This window comes from Galeopterus variegatus, unplaced genomic scaffold, assembly GCF_000696425.1.
Source record: "Galeopterus variegatus unplaced genomic scaffold, G_variegatus-3.0.2 Scaffold2451, whole genome shotgun sequence".
NCBI classification, from domain to species: Eukaryota; Metazoa; Chordata; class Mammalia; order Dermoptera; family Cynocephalidae; genus Galeopterus; species Galeopterus variegatus.
In genome coordinates this window covers 214,689-236,937 of record NW_007728562.1, presented here as the reverse complement: position 1 = coordinate 236,937, position 22,249 = coordinate 214,689, and the positions used below count along the sequence as shown (strand labels likewise).

General features: G+C 42.2%; 1 protein-coding gene across 1 annotated transcript in view; it reads right to left on the bottom strand.

The window, feature by feature from the left end:
• Positions 1–22,249, bottom strand: part of OSBPL3 (oxysterol binding protein-like 3) — a 92,361-nt gene that overhangs the window by 8,709 nt on the left and 61,403 nt on the right. Inside the window, exons 15-17 of the mRNA XM_008581744.1 lie at positions 15,118–15,181; positions 6,709–6,787; positions 5,028–5,172 (exon numbers count right to left, since the gene is read on the bottom strand). Of these exons, the coding sequence (XP_008579966.1) occupies positions 5,028–5,172; positions 6,709–6,787; positions 15,118–15,181 (288 nt within the window). The remainder of the gene's footprint in view (positions 1–5,027; positions 5,173–6,708; positions 6,788–15,117; positions 15,182–22,249) is intronic.

The window sequence follows — 22,249 nt, the reverse complement described above, 5'->3', positions numbered from 1 at the left end:
ACACCAAGTCAAGGGTTAAGATCCCCTTACCGGTCATCTTTTTTTTAAAAAAAAAAAAAAACCACTCCTAGAGGGCCAGCCCCGTGGCGCACTCGGGAGAGTACGGCGCTGGGAGTGCAGCGCCGCTCCCGCCGTGGGTTCGGATCCTATATAGGAATGGCCGGTGCACTCACTGGCTGAGCGCGGTGCAGGTGACACCACACCAAGGGTTGCGATCCCCTTATTGGTCACGAAAAAGACAAAAAAAAAAAAAACTACTCCTAGAAACTGTCAAGTATACATTGTTAGGAACTGCAGTCACCATGTTGTACAATAGATCTCTTGAACTCATTCGTTTTGTCCAAGTGAAATTTTGTATCCTTTGACCAAGATGTCCCCAATCCTCCCCAAACCCACGGCAGCCACCATTTTACTCTCTGCTTCTATGAGTTCAACTTTTTTAGATTCTACACATAAGTGAGAACATGTGGTATTTGTCATTCTGTGCCTGGCTTTTTTCACTTAACATAATGTCTTCCAGGTTCACCCATGTTGTCACAATGACAGGATTTCCTTCTTTTTAAAGGCTAAATTGTATTTCTTTGTGTATATATACCACATTTTTCTTTATCCACTCATCTATTTTTGGACACTTAGGTTGATTCCATGTCTTGACTATCGTGAATAGTGTTGCAATAAACACGGGAGTGCAGATATCTCTTGAACATATTGATTTTATTTACTTTGGAAATATACTCAGTAGTGGAATTGCTGGATCATATGGTAATTTCATTTTTAATTTTTTGAGGAATCCCCACTCTGTTTTCCGTAATGGCTGTACTAATTTACATTCCTACCTACACTGTACAAGGGTCCCCTTTTATCCACATCCTTGCCAACACTTGTTATCTTGTCTTTTTCTTAACAGCCATTCTAAAAGGTATGAGGTGATATGTCATTTTGTTTTTAATTTGCATTTTCCTGATGATTAGTGATGTTGAACATTTTTTCATCTATCTGTTGGCCATTTGTATATCTTCTGAGTTTTTGTTTGTTTTGGTTTTTTGCAGCTGACTGGTGTGGGGACCCAAACCTGTGACCTTGGTGTTAGAAGGCTGCACTACAACCAACTGAGCTAATCAGCCGGGCCTTTGAGAAATGTTTATTCAGGTCCTTTGCTCATTTTTTAGTCAGGTTATCTGTTCTCTTGCTTTTGAGCTGAGTTCCTTAATATTAACCTCTTATCAGATGTATAATTTGCAAATATTTTCTCTCGTTCTGTAGGTTGTCTCTTCTTTATTGTTTCTTTTGCTGTGTACAAGCTTTTTAGTTTGATGTAGTCCCATCTGTCTATTTCTGCTCTTGTTACCTGTGTTTTAGAAGTCTATCCCCCCCCCCAAAATCATTGCACAGGCCAACATCATGGAGTTTTTCCCCTATATTTTCTTTTAGCAGTTTTAATTTCAGGTCTTATGTTTAAGTGTTTAATCCAATTTGAGTTGATTTTTGTATATAATGTGAGATAAGGGTCTAACTTCATTCTTTTGTATGTGGATATCCAGTTTTTCCAACACTATTTATTGAAGAGACTGTTCTTTCCCCATTGTGTGTTCTTGGCACCTTTGTCAAAAATCAACTAATCCTAAATGGATGGATTTATTTCTGGGTTCTCTTTTCTGTTCCATTGGTCTATGTGTCTGCTTTTATGCCTGGGCTCTGGCTTTTTTATTTATTTTTTTAAAATCATACCTTTAGTTATTTAATAAAAACTAATGGTAAACTCTCTAGTTTGTACCTCAATAACCAACACTTATGTAAGATACATTGTTTTTTTCTACTTTTGCTACATACAATGTAGGAAGGAAAGGCTGAGTTCTACCCTTAAGACATCAGCCAAGTAGTGTGGTTGGCCCATAAGCCTCCTCTTATAGATCAGCTGTTCCTTGGCTGTCACCGTGGCTCTTACAGCACTGTAGCTCTGACTACTGCAAGGAAATTTAACTCATAATTTTTTTCTCTAAAAATACTAGATGGTCCTTTGCAAACCAACCAAGGAGGTTGCTTGAATTCAGTTTATTTTTTTCCCCCAAAATAGGATTGTTCATCCAACCCACTGGAACCTTATGCAGACCATGTTCTCACTGTGTACTGACTGTGGTCTGTGAGATGCCTTGCACTCAGTTCAGTTCAAGCCAAACCAGCCCAGCCCAGCCCAGCCCAACCTTGTCTGTTTTATACAGTACCACACCCGAGCCAGCAGAGGGAGCTCCAACTCCCTACAGTTAATTTTTTCAACTCTCCCAATACCTGGCCCTAAAAATCTCTATGAAAGAACAGAAAGAAGGTATTTCTCCATAAATCAAAAATCCTAGTACTATTTTCAGCTGAAATGGAATCCATATTTGGAAACCAGTAAAGTTGAGTGGCATTTTCAGGTCCTCTTCTAGTGGTTCAGCTTCTCCTTTCCAAAGCTGTGGTAAAAATGGGAAGGAAGGCTGGGGTACAGCAGCATCTCAGCACCGAAGTAGAAATTTAAGTTCTCCAGCCACTTCTAGTGGTTCAGCTTCTCCTTTCCAAAGCTGTGGTAAAAATGTGAAGGAAGGCTGGGGTACAGCAGCATCTCAGCACCGAAGTAGAAATTTAAGTTCTCCAGCCATGTAAAAATGAGGGGGGTGGGGGGAAGACTGTCCAGATTCTTAACTTTGTTCTGAAGCAGGAGTCAGATTTTCTCTCAGATGTTATTTGCCTACAAATCCAATGCTGACAATGTGATGAAAAGCCACAGAGGGACAGAGTCTTATTCCATAGGTAATGGTGGCATTTGCTTTCAGATTCTCTTTCAACACCAGAGGCATGTCCAATGCTCATCTCTCATAACTACAAAAATCCATTCTCTGGTCCTCAGTGGATGAGAACCAAGTGGGTGGTAGACGTGGCTCTAGCACATTTCCCTGGGGAAATGATGAGAACTAGGTGGCTCTCACCTGGGTCAGGGTAACATACCCTGCTCCAGGTTGCCCTTTGCTTTTTTGCAGTGAGCTTATTAGACAAAGCTTTCAAGGTAGGGTCATATTTATTTTGCCCCAAATGTAAGGTCACTGCAGCTTTATGTCTGCCTATACAATCCATTTATGAGCGCAATAATAAAGACCCCAATCCACCTCTTCATGAGCGCCCCCTATGGGTTACAGGTGGTACAGAGAGGTACTGCATGAAATTCCACAATTTGAACCTAATCTCTCAGCTTATGATTTTGATCTTAAACACAAACATGTAGTGCCCCCTTACCCTAGGGAAATATGTTCCAAGACCCCCAGTAGATGCCTGAAACCATGGATAGTGTCAAACCCTGTATATACTATGCAGATTTCTTTTTCCTTCTTCAAAATTTCATAGAGAGAAGATTCATTCTTACCATAGATCTCAGCAACCTCAGCATGTGATTTTTTTCTTTCCTTATTAAGTCAAGAACTTCACCTTTTCACTTAAAGGAAACACTTTATGACCTCCCTTTGGCATATTCAAATTATCAGCATCACTACTCACGCGCGTTGGGGCCATTAAGTAAAACAAGGGTGACTTGGACACAAGTGCTGCTACTGTGACAGTGGATCTGATAACTGAGATGGCTACCAAGTGACGACTGGGCAGTGAGCGTGGCAATGTGAATATGCTGGACAAACGGGGGAACCACATCCCAGGCAGGACAGAGCAGGACGGTGAGAAATTTTACCATGTTACTCAGAATGGTGCACAATTTAAAAGTTATGAATTATTTCTGGAATTTTCTATTTGGTATTTTTGGACCACGGTCGACCATGGGTAACTGAAACTTACAAAGGGCAGTACTTTGTTCCTTGAAGAGGGTAACACTTTAAAGCCATTTTAAGTACCTGAAATTATTAAGGGGAAGAAGCAATCTAGGAGGGAGAGAAGATGGACAAGCCAAGGAAGCTGAAATGATAAAGAGATAATTCCATCCTCTTTTGCTTCTGGCCAATCTCTGCATCATTCTCTGTTTATGCACCTCTGCTGTGTGCCAGACACCATTTCCAGGCATCAGGGCTACAGTCGTGAGCAAGATGGAGCAGGGAGCCAGGGCCGGCAAGGGGGATGTGGAGAACAGAAAATAAACTAGTAAAGCAATAACAGGCAAGCTAACCTCAGACATGATAAAACTTTGAAGAAAACAGGATACGACAGAGAGTGAGTGACAGGGTGGGGCTGGTGGCTAGAGGATCTGGGGAGAGTGGCCCTGGCAGAGAAAATGAAGAAAGAGAAAGACCAGTGTGGCCAGGGGATGGTGTGGAGGGGAGGAGAGTGTGGGAGGAACGGAGGGTGGAGAGGAGCAAGGGTGGCATGTGAGTGCATGTGTGTGCACACGTGTGTGCAAGCACATGTGTGAAGGGGTGGGAGTGGGGACTGCAGACCGTGCAGGGCCTTGCGGGCCACTGTATGGATGCAGGCTTTTATTCTGATAAAGATGGAAGTTGCTGGAGGATTTTGCTCAAAGGAATGATATGGCATGAATTATTATTAATTGTGGCAAACCATACATAACAAAATTTACCTTTTTAACCCTAAGTGTACAGTTCAGTGGCAGTAAGTACATTCACAATGTTAGGCAACCATCAGCACCATCCATCAACAGAACTCTTTACATCTTGTAAAGCTGAAACTCTACCCATTAAATACTAACTCCCCATTCCTCTCTCCCCCAGCCCCCAGCAACCACCATTCTACTTTCTGTCTATGAATTTAACTCCTCCGGTATCTCATATAAGGGAATCAGGCAGTATATGTGTTTTGTGTCTGGTTTATTTCATTTAGCTTAATGTCTTCAAGGTGCATGATGTTAAAGCATGATGACATATACTAAAAGGGCTGCTGCACTGAGGAGGGATCATAGGGGAGTAAGGGTGGGAGGAAGGAGGCAAGGAGGGGGTACTGCTTGCATGCTGGTACAAAGGTAAAGGTAAAAAATACCCCCAAATGCCCTGTGCCCAAGGCCCGGGCTCTGCCAGAGCTCAGAGGGCCACCCAAGTCACCTTTATAAAGTTCACTTTGCAGTGGCAGGAATCATCACTCAGGTTTCTGATGACAATCTCTCCATAGTGCTCAATCCACCTCTGCCCACTTAAGATGTTATGGATGCAAGAGGTCACTTTGTTCCACTCAAAATGATCTCCAAAACTAAAACAGAGAAAAAGGTGAAAGTACTGACTCCCAGAAGAGCCAGCAGAAAATGCAAACAAACACCACTATTTTATAAAGTAAGTCATGCAGTGAACTGCTCATTCCTTCATTCATGGAACCAACACTGATGGCGTCTACACCATGCTGGGCATTGTACAAGCTTCTGCTCTCCAAGAAGGCATGCATGCCACAGAAAATGACAGCAGGCAGATTTGAGTTCACTAGAAGCTGCTGGTCTCCCAGAACAACCCACTCCTTCTTCTGACAGAGGAGGCAATGCTGAGCCAGAGGTGACTTGTGTAAAGTTGCCGAACTAGGAGAGGGAATGGAATGGGTGTGAGGAAGGTATGGGGGTTTTACACAATTTGCTAGATATTTATTACTTGCAGCTTTTATGATAATAAAGTATTCGGATATCACTTATGGTGTTAAATAATAATTATGGAAATAATGGTAATGAGACCAAACACCTAGATGGCACATACATGTGCTAAGTATTATTATTATTATTATTTTTGTCTTTTTTCGTGACCAGCAACGGATCGCAACCCTCAGTGTCGCGCCCGTACCAGACTGGGACCGGCCACGGGATCGCAACCCTCGGTGTTGCTCCCGCACCTCGCTCAGCCAGTGAGCGGCCGGTCTGTATGTGGGATCTGAACCCTCGGCGGGAGCGCCGCCGCACTTCCCAAGCGGCACACTAAGCAGTGCGCCACCGGGCCGGCCCGCTAAGTATTATTTTAAGTGCTTTACATATATTATGTTTCACCTTCACAATGGCCCCAGGAAATAGGTGTTTTATTATCCCCAACCTATTAGACGAGGGAACCAGCGATCAGAAGGGTGAAGTTACCAGCCAGGGACTCACAATCGGTAGGGAGCAGAGAAGCGTGTGAAGCTTGACTGTGGCTCCAGAATCCCTGCTCACAATCACTGTGCTTTATAACTAAGCATCAATGATGCCTGTAAGATCAAGGCCATATCTTTCTTAAAAGGAATTTTGACAGTGAGGCAGGACAACACTGTTACAGAAAAACTACCATTCTTAATCTTGTTAGGAAGTAGAAAAGAGTTTTAAAAAGCTTCTATTCAGGGAACTTTGGTCTCCAGGAGGCATTTCCATTTTGTGAGAACGAAAACGTGAGATTGCCAAAATGAGGAACACTTAAATCTACTGTCGAACAGATTAGAATATAAAAACATACACTCAGTGCCATGGGGGACAGTGAGCAGCCTGTCCCTAAAGTAAAATCTTGGCCCTGGGGCCGGCCCAGTGGTGCACTCGGTAGAGTGCGGCGCTTGAGAGTGCGGTGAGCTCCCACCGAGGGTTTGGATCCCATGTAGAGACCGGTCCGCTCACTGGTTGAGCGCGGTGCGGGCGCGACACTGAGGGTTGCGATCCCGTTGCCGGTCGCGGTGCGGGCACGACACTGAGGGTTGCGATCCCGCTACCGGTCACAAAAAAAGACAAAAAAGAAAAAAAAAAATCTTGGCCCTAAATTCTGTAACATTCTAAATCACAGAAGAACTTACGTTGGGAGAGTTGCGTGGGTTGTGCCAATGGGAACAATTTCCATGGATTTGCCCCAGAATTTGTTTTTCCATCTCACATCTGAAATGAAATACCAAATGTTGCATATTTAGCAGACAGCTAGGTAAATCAAAGCATTCTTAGGCTACATAAGTGATCATCACTATATAGTACAACCTCTTCATAAACAAATCAATTGCTGTATAGGATAACTTTTCATGCAATATAGTACCAACTGGGTACCTTAGACAGAATCAGGGAAACTAAAATTATAAGATAAAGTCCTTCCCTTGGAAGAGTTCATAATATGAAAGGCAGACAGAAGTGAAAACAAGCAGTGACCACACAGAGAGGCACAGGCTGTAACTGAGTGTGTTGTAAGGTGACATGAAACTGGAAAAGAAGGAATGAGCAATACGCCTGGGAAAGTCATCAGAAGAGCTTGTCAGAGGGGCCATTTAAATGGGGCTTTGAAAAACATGCAGGAGTTCACCAGGTAGAGAAAAAGTAATTTAAAGCAGAAGAATAACTTGTTCAAGGGGACAGAGGTATAAGAGAGCACCGTGTGGTTCTGTCCTGTAGGTCTGAGATTGTCTAGAGAGAAGAGTAGAAAGTCCAATTGCAGACAAAAAACAAGCCTGGCTAAGCAGTCTGGTTTGTGTGCACTGGGGAAAAGCAAACAGGGAACTAATGTGATTAGATACACACCTTGCTAGGACAATTGGAAGCAACATGGAGAATGGAACAGGCAATGGAGAGATCAGAAGCAAGGTGGCAAGTTAAGAGGCTATTGCAGTTGTCCATGGGATACACTGGGTTGAAGTGAACCAAGACAACAGCCATGAGGATGGAGTTGGAAGTAAGTGATCCCAGAAATATATATATACACACACATATATATATATATTTTTTGACTGGTAAGGGGATCGCAACCCTCGGCACAGTGTGGTCCACGCCACGCTCAGCCAGTGAGTGCATGGGCCATCCCTATATAGGAACCGAACCCGCAGCCTTGGCACTCCCAGCGCCGCACTCTTCCGAGTGAGCCACAGGGCCGACCCGATCCCAGAAATATTAAAGTAGAAATATACAGAACTGGGTGACAAATTAGATACAGCTTGAGAAAGAGTGAATTTATGAATGATGTCAGATTTTTCTAATTTGCACAAATGGTGGTACCAACAGAGACAGGGAATAGAAAAAGAACAGTAGAGGAGGTCCCATCTCACTGCTGCACTGAGGACAGACAGACCATAGGACTGAGGGTGGAAGCAGCGAGGCCAGAAGGCACCATGGCTGCAGTCCAGGTGAGAGAGGTGGGGCTGGGAACAGAGAGTGTCCTCTCACATATTGCATAATTTAATTTTTATAAAATGCCCCAAATAGGCAAATTTGTAGAGACAGAAAGCAGATTAGTAGTTGTGTAAGGCTGGGAAATGTTGAGGGAAATTAGGAGGAGGGTGGTATTTGCTAAAGGGTTTTCTTTTGGAGTGATTAAAAATGTTCTAAAGTGAACTATGCTGATGACTATACAACTCTGTGGACATAATACGAGCTAAATTGTCCACTTTACACAGGTGAATTATACAGTATGTGAATCATATCTCAATGAACTTGTTGAAGAAAAGAAGATAACTGGTTGTTTAAAGCAAAAAAACATGTATTGTGGAGTTTAACACACATAAATAAAATGTATGTCAAAAATAGCACAAAGGTTGGGGGAGGAAAAACAGAAGTACACTTTTGTAAGTTTCTTATACTATATGTGAAGTGGCATAATACGAAGGTACCTCAAAAAGGTCATGGAAAGACTCATGTTGCCTTCTAATCCTATTTTCCCATGACCTTTTTGAAGTACCCTAGTATATAAAAGTCGTCCTTCACTTAATGATACATTCTCAGATACATTCTGAGAAATGTGTCATTAGGCACTTTCTCCATTATGTGAACATCTTAGTGTGTACTTACATGAGCTGAGGTGGTGAAGCCTACACACACCTAGGCTAAATGGTATAGCCACCATCGTATATATGAGGTCTCTTCTTGACAATAAACACTGCTATGCTGTTCATGACTGTACTTGATTGTAATACGTTAAAGATAAATAATGTGAATCCTAAAGTAACAATTAAGAAACAAAACAAAGAGGCCAACAGAGGAGATAAAAATGAAATTATGGAGTATTCAATTAGTTCAAAAGAAGACAGAAAAAGAGGAAAAGAAGAACAAAGAACAGATATGACAGATGATGGAGTTTGGATGTGTTGTCCCCTCCAAAACTCATGTGGAAATTTGATCCCCAATGTGGCAGTGTTGGAAGCTGATTGAGTCATGGGGGCAGATCCCTCATGAATGGATTAATGCTCTCCCTGGGGGAGGGGGGATTAATGAGTGAGTTCTCGCTCAAATTAGTTTCCGCGAGAGCTGGTCGCTTAAAAAGACTCTAGCACCACCTCTCTCTCTCTCTCTCTGTCTTGCTTCCTCTCACCTCATGTGATCTGCTCGTACCCACCGGCTGCCTGCCACTTTTCACCACGAGTAGTAGCAGCCTGAGGCCCGTGCCAGATGCAGCTGTCCCAGAATCATAAGCCAAATAAACCTCTTTTCCTTATAAATTACCCAGTCTCTGGACAGTGAAGGCCGTGCAGATGATGAGGTCTCAGGTAGAAATGAGGAACTTAGTGGGAATGGGACAAAAGATAACCCTTGCTACACCATAGCAAGGAACTTGGCCGTATTGTGTCCATGCCATTGGACTCTGTGGAAGGTGAGACTTAAGAGTTGTGAACCAGAGCATTTGGCTGAAGAAATTTCCAAGCAGCCAAGCATTAAGAATGCTGCATGGCTACTTCTAACAGCCTACTCTGAGTTATGGCGGCAAAGGCATGACATAAAGCCAGAATTTAAAATGGAAGCAGAGCATAAAGATTTGGAAACTTTGCAGCCTGGCCACGCGGTAAAGAAGCAGAGAGCCAGAGAACAATGCAAGGGTGAAGCTGATAAACTGTTTGCTAAAGACATTATCTTGGCAGTGAGGCAGCCAGATGCTAAGAACCAGGACAATGGAAAAAATGTCCTAAAGGCATTTGAAAAGTCTGGAAGGGTGCCCCACCCATCACAGGCCCTGAGGCCCCCAAGGACTTGGTTGTCCCAGAGGACAGACTTGGGGCACCGCTGCCCTAGCGAACCTGCTCCCTGCTCCCTGCATCCCAGCTGTTCCGGCTGGAGCAGCCCCAAGTGTGGTTTCTACAGCAGCCCTGGAGAGAAGAGGCCTGAAACGTCGGTGGCATCCACGTGGTGTTAGGTCTGCAGGCTCACAGAATGCCAGAGCCGGGAAGCCTTGGGAGCCTCCACCCAGATTTCAATGTATGTATGGAAAAGTCTGGGGGCCCAGGAAGAGATCTGTCACAAGGGTGGAGTCACTGCAGACAGCCTTCACTAGAGCAATGCCAAGCAGAAATGTGGGGTCAGAGTTGCAGCAGAGAAACCCCAACAGCTCCATGCCTAGTGGAGCCATGAGAGCAGGACCACCATGGAGACCCCAGACCTGTGGAGCTACCAGAGTGGAACACCAGCCTGGGAGAGGTGAAGTGTGGCCCAAGACTAAGAAAGCCATAGGAGCTGAGCTGCCCAAGGACTTGGGGAGCCATCCCCCACACCACTGTGCAGAGGCAGTCGAACATGGAATCAAGGTACCTGATTCACTAGCCTTGAGATTTAATGTCTGCTCTGCTGGGTTTCGGACTTGTTTGGGACCGTTTTTCCTTTTTTCTGGCCTATTCCTCCCTTTTGGAATGGGAATGTGTACCCAATGTCTGTTCCACCATTGTATCTTGGAAGTAGATAAATTTGGTTTTGTTTTCACGGGTTCACAGCTGGAAGGACTTGCTTTTGGTCTCAGAGGAGACTTTGGACTTTTAAGTTGGTGCTGGAGCAAGCTAAGACTTTGGGAACTGTTGGGACAGAATGATTGTATTTTGTATGTGAGAGTGACATGAGTTTTGAGGGGCCAGGGGCAGGATGATGGAGTTTGGATGTGCTGTCCCCTCCAAAACTCATGTGGAAATTTGATCTCCAATGTGGCAAGGTTGGAAACTGATTGAGTCATGGAGCGGATCCCACGTGAATGGATTAATTCTCTCCCTGGGGGAGGGGGGATTAATGAGTGAGTTCTCGCTTGATTAGTTCCTGCGAGAGCTTGTTGCTTAAAAAGACCCTGGCACCTTCTCTCTCTCTCTTGCTTCCTCTCACCATGTGATCTGCTTGTACCCACCGGCTGCCTGCCACTTTCTACCATGAGTAGAAGCAGCCTGAGGCCCACGCCAGATGCAGCTGTCCCAGAATCGTAAGCTAAATAAACCTCTTTTCTTTATAAATTACCCAATCTCAGGTATCCTGTTATAGCAACACAAAACGGACTAAAACAACAGACAAAACAAATAACAAGAGGGCAGATTTAAACTCAGCTACATCTATAGTCACAATAAATGTAAATGGCCTAAACAACCTAATTCAAAGGCAGAGAAATGTCAGATTGGATAAAAAAGAAAGAATTGGGAGTCATGGGTCTATGGTAACAGGTGGGATGGCCCAGGAAAAGCTGATGAGGAAGGACTGCCCAGGAAAAAGATGATTAGGAAAGGAGTTGAGGAGGGAAGCATGTAAGGTAGGGAGCACACAGGAACTACTATGAGAAGATGCCTCTCATTTAAAAACTACATAATTAAAAAAAAACAAAGCAGAGGTGCTTATACAGTTAATGAGATTTATTAATTAATAGGTTAGGGACCTTATAAGAATTATTTCTAGAGAGTTTTACTGAAAATTAGAGAGGTTTCAAATTAAGCTTCAACTTTAAACTTTAATAGCCAAGGTTAAGAAAGAAAACCATCATATATGTAACTTTAAACTGGTAATATTGATCGCCTTCAAAGAGAGAGACTGGGTGTCTGGGGAAGAAGATGGGGTTGGGGGAGACCATTACAGTATGTTTTACTGCACTTTAAAAATTTTACATATATATAAGGGCAATATGGGTAATCAGGTGATATCACTGTTAGCAGAGAAAAAATGTTTTAAAACTGGTATGTGCTGTTTGAAAACCCAGGATGCTCATATGTTCTTTCATGAGAATAAATGAAGACATTAAAAAAATTAACTAATCCATCTAGGAAATATGTACAGTCTTGTTTATTCCTGAGAGCAACTTGCCCTCCCCCATCCAAAAATAAACTAAACAAAATTTTAGGAACAATCTCAAAACTGAAAAAAGAAGTCAGCAATGTAAAGTGTGATTTCAGAAATAAAATTTCAATTTTTTAAAAGCAAAAACCCCTCTGCTGTCTCCACTCTGATGAACAAATGTAAATATTTAGTGTCTCTTGAAATATTCGAGGCATTTCAAGTGGCTGTGAAATGAGATAGAGAAAAAGTTACAGATAAAGATGGTGGTGGCTCAGATAAAGACTGAGAATTTTTAAAAATGGGAAAAACTAAATAAGTTATTCCCCTAAATTCTTAATATCAATTAATAATCCCTTAAAATCAAATACTTAATATCAATTAAAGATGGATGAATATCAATTACTGTTCAGCCATGAGGTGAGAACAACTGATACAGATCCTCCTAACCGGGTCCAAGTTTGGGGCCACTTTTGATCTCAGCCAGCATTTATAGCAATTCTTGAACAAAATAAACCTATAGCATTACACAAAATGCAGGTTAATTATATATTAGTACATTACCTTGCCAGAAAACAAAATTTTCAGACTCGGCATGACATGCAGAGATAGGTGGATGGTGGCTGACCTGGTGGAAGCAAAGGCCAAAAAACAAAATGAATGAACTTCTGTGACTCATGAAATCTGTTCCTTCCCCTACACTCTGAGATTCAACGCAAAGCACGACGTTTGACTGAAGGAAACATCTTTCGTTTCCTTCAGCAAGTCTGTCCTCAAGAGGGCGCTCCTGATACAGTCAGCTCCAACTCGCTCAGGTCAATCAGGGTGAGAGGAAACTGGTGAATGAATGGAAGTCTCCAGAAGCCTGCGTGGGAGGGCGGCCAGGTGGCAAGCGATGAGGATAGAGATGTTTTGAAAAACGTAAAAATAAAAACGGACTTTTGAGGACTGCCCATTCATAAAGCATATAACCTGACACTGGCTACCAATGTAAAAATTATCTGTTCTGAAAGTACCTGCAAATATTTTAATTGCGATTTCAAACAGGAAGTATTTTAATATGGGACTACTAAGCAACACAAAAACACTCTTCCTGGGGCTCCGCATACTTAATTATTGAAAATTGCATGACAAAGCCCAGCTCTTCAAATTACCTACAAGAAGACAGAGCCAAGGTAACTTCTGAAAAAGAATTTTTTTTATAAAAAAAGAGCTGTACACACGATCGTTGAGGAAATGTTAAGTCAACTCCTAAGAAAAAAATTTTTGTCAAGATACAAAAGTTTCTTGAGTAATTAAGTAATTACATTCCAGAAAAGAGAATCCCCTGTAACAGAGACCACTTTTTGGCAAGGGGTCATTACTTAGTAATAAAGAAGCTAGAGAGGAAATGGCTCCTCAGTTCTATTTCCTCATTATCTCAGTTACAGTCAGGGAACTCTGAGTGGTTTATGTGCTGTTATAATTCAGTACAAGTGAAAACAAAGTAATGCTGGCGGTGGTGTTTCCAGAAATTTCTCTGATTTAGCTGGTTCCTAGCAGAGTTATCTTACACTTATCCTATCTATCCCCAAACCTTCAGATTATAAACAAGGAGACTGAAACCAGAAAGATTAAGTAACATTTCCCAAACCACACCAATAGGAAAGAGTAAAACCCAGCATTTTTGGTTTACCTCAGTGGTTTTCCAGCTTCCCCCCCCAAAAGTTTTAAGCAGCTGCAGGCTGTTTTAAACCCCTCTTTCCAAGAACTCAGAGTACTGGGCCCTGTTTGAGATGAACAGGGATGTATGTGGTAGGGCCGAGGGCGGGGAAGGAGAGCAGGGGGTGCAAATCCACAGCCACTCGCCTTGCTCTGGACCCTCAACTGAGCTGAGGATCATAGTTGAAACCCAGTTCTGTGTGCCACTCCTCTGGGTAGAGAACTGCAGGATGGAATAATCCAGAGTCCTGCATGCTGTACCCACATTTCATAGATGGGCCTGCAACTATACCAGCTTGGGCCAAAGACAAGAACAGACAAAGACTTAACTAGTGTGGGTATCTGTCAGATTGTCCAATGAACACAAGTCCCAGCTGCAATATGATGTAGGAAATGCAAATCTACTGTTCTTTGGTTTGTCTTAGTTTTCATGTGCCTCCTAAGAACATTAGCCCCTCACTGTGCCTATGGGCTTTTCAAGGGCAATTTTAACTTCAAACACTGACTTTACAAACCTAACCCCTATCATGCAATTTTCTGCTTTCCTTTGTCATCGTTTTTTTTAATCCAACCAGTTGGAGATACTTCATATCACAAAATGCTGCACCCCTTCCTTCTTCCCCAAACCAGCTACCTCTCAATGCAAACAACGGAGTTAACTTTGAAACCTTGAGATCAGGTAAAACTAAAGCAGGGCAAGAGAGTCCCCACCCCACCCAGTGTGTCCCACTGGGAATGGGAGAGGAGCTATGGAATGTTCCCCTGCCCCATAATGCAGACATATGTTAAAGTGAGTTATTATAAAGTAGATGATAGTCATCTCACAGAAACAATGTAGTAATGGGGGAGGGAAGCATTATAGCCTTGATGGAGAATTTGGCATCTTTCTTGGTGTGGCCAAATGTAAACATCAAAGCAAAATACAATATAAAACCAACACACCTCTTCTGTAATAATTTTAAATCCCATAAAACAGGGTTAAATATATTGTCCGTATGAATTATAAAAGCAGCCCTATTATACCATAAAGTATATACACATCCCATAAAAATGCAACTTTGACCTTTTTAAAACTATTGTGCTAGATTAATGAATAAATGTTTAACATGATGCCTTTAGATGGGCCCGAAAGATGTTTCTTGAATAAATAAATCTTAGCATTCAAATACCACAGTCATGGGGCCGGCCTGGTGGCGCACTGCTACAGTGCGCCGCTTGGGAGCGCGGTGGCGCTGTGGCTCAGATAAAGACTGAGAATTTTTAAAAATGGGAAAAACTAAATAAGTTATTCCCCTAAATTCTTAATATCAATTAATAATCCCTTAAAATCAAATACTTAATATCAATTAAAGATGGATGAATATCAATTACTGTTCAGCCATGAGGTGAGAACAACTGATACAGATCCTCCTAACCGGGTCCAAGTTTGGGGCCACTTTTGATCTCAGCCAGCATTTATAGCAATTCTTGAACAAAATAAACCTATAGCATTACACAAAATGCAGGTTAATTATATATTAGTACATTACCTTGCCAGAAAACAAAATTTTCAGACTCGGCATGACATGCAGAGATAGGTGGATGGTGGCTGACCTGGTGGAAGCAAAGGCCAAAAAACAAAATGAATGAACTTCTGTGACTCATGAGGCCTTTGATTTATTTAGTCCACATTGCTTTTAAGAAGTTTACAAACCCTTTCCGGGGACATTTACATTGATGCCTTATTTTTCTTCAGTGTTTTTCCTCACGACACATATTGATTCATGAAACATTTCTGGAGCATCTGCTGCGGGCTGTACCTGTGTCAGGGAATGAGGGAGGGCTTTTGTTGTCCCACAGATCCGGGTACAATATCATCTGCTGGCTGTATGAACCTGAGCAAGTTTCTTAATCCCTCTTGGCCTCAGTTACCTCATCTGTATAATAGGGCTGATACCACTGACTTGGCCAACTGAAAAAGGATAACCCATGAAAAGTGCCCAGCATCACAGGATGGTGTGGCTTAGACAGAGACTACATTTTAATTTTTCTAGTGAGTGTATTTCCATTTAGTTCTCATGCAAACCTTTCTTCATTAGCCTTATTTTATACATTAGGAAACAGGGGTTCTGCCCAGCAGAGAACACGGTGCTACACTGTTAATGAAAGACAAGGGCAGCACTTTAAACACTGGTCCTGATTCCAGATCCAGTGCTCGCTCCGTATGTTTCCAATGGCTGCTTTCAAAGCTGGGCTCTTGTCTCTCCCCAAAGCCATGACACGACTAAAGTTCCTTCTCATGAACATTCAGAGGAAGAGCCTTTTGAATCTGACCTTTCCAACCTGAGTCTCATTTATACCTTTGTAAAAAGAGGTATGAGGATCTCTCCTGGCTTCAAAATGTTATGATTCTAACATCTGCTCTCAATTTCATCTGCTCTCTTTTTTGAATCTGAGCATCAAAGGTGGCAGTGTATGCCAGCCAATTTGAAAATATTATAAGGCTTTGATGAACTTGAATGCCCTTGGAAAGGAGTAATTCATGGGTTAATCATTTAATCGTTGTTGATGGCAGTCTTTCTAAAATCTGCTGGAGTAGAGAATAACAAACACAATCTAAGCTGTCTTTGTTAGTGTGGGATTTGATGGAGTCTCTATTCTTAATACATTTTTTTTTTAATATGGTGATGATTTTTTTTTTTCCTTTTTTTTTGTGTCCGGCAACGGATCGCAACCCTCAGTGTTGCGCCCGTACCGGACCGGGACCGGCAACGGGATCGCAACCCTCGGACCTCGCTCAGCCAGTGAGCGGGAACCGGTCTGTATGTGGGATCCGAACCCTCGGTGGGAGCGCCGCCACACTCCCAAGCGGTGCACTGTAGCAGTGCGCCACCGGGCCAGCCCTGGTGATGATTTTTTAATGGCTATTTTATTCAGCAAAACTTCTTCTTTTTTTTTTTTTCCTTTTTTTTGTCTTTTTTTTTTTTTCGTGTCCGGCAACGGACCGCAACCCTCAGTGTCACGCCCGCACCGGACCGGGACCGGCAACGGGATCGCAACCCTCGGTGCTGCGCCCGCCCCTCGCTCAGCCAGTGAGCGGGAACCGGTCTGTATGTGGGATCCGAACCCTCGGTGGGAGCGCCGCTATGCTCCCAAGCGGCGCACTGTAGCAGTGCGCCACCGGGCCGGCCCCTATTCAGCAAAACTTCTACAAATGATAAATATTTCATAATGTAAACCTCAATAATAATAGTTTTAAATTCCCATACCAAGTAGATTTTAACCTGTTTTTTGATGTTTCATGAAATCAATTTTTTTGTATCATTTGACATTTATTAAATTTTTTCCTTATTTTAATTGAAACATAATTGATTATACAAATTTGTGGGATAGAGTTGACTATTGGTATTTGTGTACAATATGTGATGATCAAGTCAAGATAATTAGTATACTCATCATTTTTCTAAAATTTAATTTTATCAACATACAGTGTAGTTGACTTTTGTGTCCCTTTACCGAATCCTCCCTCCCCCTACTCATTATTAAATCAATACAGGCAAAGAAGGACAGTAAATGCGTTTCAGTCTGAACTGACCCAGCCCCGGTGTAAACACTGTCTGATAGCCTATTAGATGAATCCAGCTTAGACTGGCTTTTCACATCCTTCTCCATCGCTTCCTCTCCAATTGAAGAAGACAATTCCTGATTGGTAAGGATTCCCAAGTATGCAAGAAATTAGGATATATGGTTTTTACTATTAAGTATTTATATGACAGGACATGTATTTTTCATTCTACAAGTCCCAATACAGATCACCTGGTAAAGAACTTTTGTCATTTATTTGTGTATCTGAGGGCTTTCTTCACTCTGACCTAACAATTTTTTTATTTATGTTTTGAATGCTCTTTATATAAGAAGCCAGGGTAGAAACAGAAGGGGAAATAACATATTTCAATACTGGTATATTTTGTAAGTTTTTCTTTTTCAGATCTAGAAAAACACCCCTTACATACATCACTTCTCCCCTGCAACTGCCCAGAGACATAACTACATAGTCCTTCTAGTTCCTGACTCCCCTACAGCACTACAGGGCAGCTTGTGGAAAAGAAGACAAGTGCCTGCTGAAAAAATCATCTGGGGAGGGGACCAAGTAGCCATTCTTCCCATGTCATTCATCAAACATTTAGTGACTGCCTGTGATGTGTCAGGCACTGACTTAGTCACAGGGGATAGGATGATAAAAGAAACAAAAACCTTTTCCCTCATGGAGTGGTGAGATCGACCATGTACAAATAAGTACCTAATTTGCTGGTAGGAATGTGTGTTAAGAAAAATAAAGCAAGGCATGAGGACGGGAGGATGATGAGCAGGAGTGCTGCTCCAGACACGTGGTAGGGGCAGGACTGTAGTGATGGAAACCTCTATGGCCAACAGAAATAGGAAGTTAACCACGCAGACATCTGGGAGAAGTACATCACAGGCAGAGGACACAGCAAATGCCAACTGCTGGAAAATGCTCAGTAGGAATCAGGAGAAGCATGGTACCAGGGGGCGAGGTCTTGGAGGGCTTTGTGGGCCATGGCCAAGACTTTGGATCTTATTTCAAGTGTCTTAGGAAGTTGTGGGAGGGTGTAGAGCAGATGTTGCTTCTGTTTAAAACAATCTCTCTGGCTGCTGGGTGAGGAATTGGCTATGTAAACAAGAAACCAGTTAATGAGCCTGTTGGAATAATCTCAGTCATTGATTACGGTGGCTTGAGCTTGGTGGCCAGCACCAGTGGGGGACGGGGAGGTAGTGGAAATGACTGGCATTGGAAGGAAGGCTTCTGAAGGGGGACCCAGGATTTGCTGATGAATAGGATATGGATTATAAAAGAAAGAATTATTAAGGATGATGCCAAAGATACTGGCCTAATTTTGGGGAGAATGCAGTTGCCAATTATTTTCTTTTTCCCTAGGTTCAGAGTTAATCACTTGTCTCATAAACATATGGCTTCTTGAAAAAAAAAACACATTAAGTGATGATTTGACCTGGAAAAGAAGAAAACCTTAAAGCAATGGTTCAGTCACCTTGTATTTGATTTATTGCTACTTTCATTTAAACAGCTTGAATTTCCTCTTTGATAGTGTCTTTAGTAAAGATGCCACTTGAATCAGTAGTAATAACTCTGCCTACTAGTAGATAAAAGAACTATTCAGGGCTGACATGAGTATGTAAGGAGAGAAGAGATTGGTGTAGTATTTTTAAGTCTGTCCAAAAATGTATGTTCAGAGTTCTCCAAATGAATAACAGAAACAAAAGAAGGGCTGAGCTCACAGAGCAAAGGAAGAAAAGACTTCATTTGAATCTTACATTTTAATAACTTTTAGTAACTGTATTCGGCTTTTCTGATGTAAACTCAACAGTATGTAGCTGGGTGGGTAAGTGGTTAAAATTACTTGAACAATGATCTGGACAACTAAAGTTCCATGTAATTAGGGAATGCTACTTTTAGATAATAGCTTGATTGCATATCCTTTCAACACCAAACCTTTCCCAAAGGTACCAAAAAAGAAGCACAGCTAACTGAAATGAGTTTTCTGAGCCATCCGTTCCCTTGACAAAGCTCAAAGCCAGAGAGTTAGCTCTGCCAGCAGCAGGAGAGCGAGGCAGGGAATGACTAACTGCCAGCAGGACACGCAGTCCCTGATCAGCAAGGGAAGCAAGGAAGTCCTTTTTCTCTGAAGTCCCCCTTCTCTGGGCTAACTTAGAAAGCCAAGGCTGAATCAGATGTCTTGGCACAAAGGAAAGCCCGGAGAAGGTGGGACGGTCAAAGGGTTAGGACATAAGACAGGAATGTTTATGATTTACGCCTGAATGCTCCTCGTTCACAAAGGCCACACCCCAGCCTACAATGTGAGTTGAGAACAAAGTCCTCTGTGAGTTTGGAGGATGAGAGGTTTAAGTGACAATGACAGACAAAATCCCATCAACTGAACAGTAAACAAAAACACAATCTTCACATCCACAGCCAACAACTCTGGTAGCTCTCAGCACAGTAACTAGATCTACACAAGAGAACCCAAAAAGGTTGAGGAGAAAGGGCACTGGTATGGAGACAGAGGGTTTGGATTCTAGCGTCAGCTGAGGAGCACTGAAACAACTAATCCTCCAGGCCTTGGTTTCCTCGCCTGTAACTAATCCTTGCCTTGCTTGCCACACAGGGCTATTTTGGGGATCGAATAAGATCAAGTACAAGTTTGAAAGTATAAAGCCCACTACACATCTAATACTTAATTGTCATAAAGAAAATTCGAACAAGAAATGCTTTCTCTGGTTTCTGACCACATGAGTCATTGTGATATTGTGGTTTTGGGTCTGAGAAACAATACAAAGCACAGGCAAGAGGTGATGTAGCCAAACTCGCTGAAGCAGCAATTACTCCAACTTCCCTGAACACTCACCACCTCCAGCGTGCACATACCCACTAAAACGACAAAGCACCAACAGCCAGGGGCTTGGAGGAAAGCGATAGCCATCACTTGTAAGTCACAGACTCTGTTGTCTGGAAAACTCAGAAGAAAAGCCAACTTGTTTCTTCATGGGTCCTTTAGTTTGGAGATATTATTTTTATCAATGTTCTCATTAAAATAAAATTGCACCCAAAATATTAATTTTCGGGTCCTTCCCAGTTTATTATATTGTCATTCAGAAAACTGTACTTGTTGTAGAAAGGCACAAGAAAGCAAAGAAACCTCCAAACTCTGAAGCTTAAGTACGCTAACTACATATAATTCCTTCCCAGTTTATTATATTGTCATTCAGAAAACTGTACTTGTTGTAGAGAGGCACAAGAAAGCAAAGAAACCTCCAAACTCTGAAGCTTAAGTACGCTAACTACATATAATGGAGAAGGGTGGTCATGCTGTCCCCATAAAGGTAGACTGTCTCCTGGGCTGGAAACAAAAGAGCCGCACTGGCAGGTACCGGCATGAAACAGAATAAATGCTCTGGCATTCTCTTTGGAAGTGTTAAATTAGAAGGCGTTCATGTACAATGAGTCAGCATAAACAAGGTGTGTGTGTGGGGGGGGGGTGCTGAATTGATGTCTCCTGCTGGCCAGGAAAAGGAAGGTCCTGGCCCCAAACCCTTCCCACAGGGTAGAGGGCTGTCTGATGCACTGAATCATATAACCACATCTTCATATTATACACTAACCTATGATTATAATTTGGCTTCCCAAGTAATCTGCCTATGGGGAAATCATGCCTGCTCATGCTGGCCAAAGCTTTCTGGTCCCCATAGCAGGTCTATTTTTAACAATAAATGCATATAATAGTAGCATTCTAGTTTATACATCAGTCTCTTATAAGCTTAGCTAGTGTGAATCTATCCCTGAGAAATTCATTCATTCTTGGGTGTATTAAAATAACCAACTATCTGAGGCCATAAGACTAAATTCCAGACAGATGAAGCAGCTCCATCATGATCGGGATTGGTGGTATTACCATGGTGAAGCCAGCTGTGAGGACTCCTGGTTGCATGACGGCTGGCTTTTTGTCAGAGACCCACCAGCGATATCATGTCCCCTTCAAATCACTTGTACTAGGAGAATAGATATAGCATATCTAATTTTAATATACTAAAGCATATATTATAATGGATATATGCCTTTCTAGATTTCCTCGATCAATTCATTCCTGAAACTCATCTCTGCCTTTTAAATACTCCTCTTACTATTCTTAACACTCTATATTAAAAAGCATTTAAAAAGTTCCCTCTAAATATAAAAGCAATAGCCATTTACTGAACATTTACGTCAGTGTATTATCATTTTAGCCATACCCAACATATGAGCCAAGAATTATCATTCCTATTTTATAGATAAGAAAACAACTGAGGCTCATAAAGTTTAAGTAGCTTATACAAGGCCACACAGAGAGTAAATGGTGGGGTTAGGATTCGAAGCAGGCAGGTCTATGACTCCTACACCCCACCCAGCACATCCTATGCTACTAACAATAACCAGATCTCTTTCTTGCTTATTTCCCTGGAATCCATTTCATGGAACTGAAGACTAAGTTATGTAAGGCTATTCCCATCTTTGTGCACACGTGCCCAGGAGCTCTGAATCCCTCCCACCCCCATGCCACCACAGAAGATCCTGAATTTGGCCCTGCCCTACTGGAGATCAGAGGATTGAAGCTTAGGTTTACACAAGCTCATGTTACTACTCCTTCCTTACAGCTATTTATCCTGTCCTGATTGTCTGCTATAGTTTGGGACTATTTTTGGTCTTTGTTTTTCACAAGAGTACATATAATACCATGGTAACCAAATTATATTTTCATTCATTCTCATTCCATTTTGGGTTTGGTATTTAAATAACCCAATCGAATTTGCATGAGACAGATTATCTTATCCCTTTAACTACTAATTTAATCCCCTACCTCCCCAGTATCACTCAGTGTTTCATTTCTTGTTTTAGCTTCTAAGTGGGAGGCTACTGACAATGTACTTTGAGATTATTGTATATTTATTTTCCTTTGAGTTCCAGAGAACACTGCTTGTCATTTACAATTAGGACAAGCACCACCTTCATAAGTCTCTCAGCCTTACCACCCCTCCACTCCTCTCCCCATAACGCAAATCCATTCATAAAGAGGGCAGCAAGATAACAGGAAGGAGAAGAATGTTTTAGCA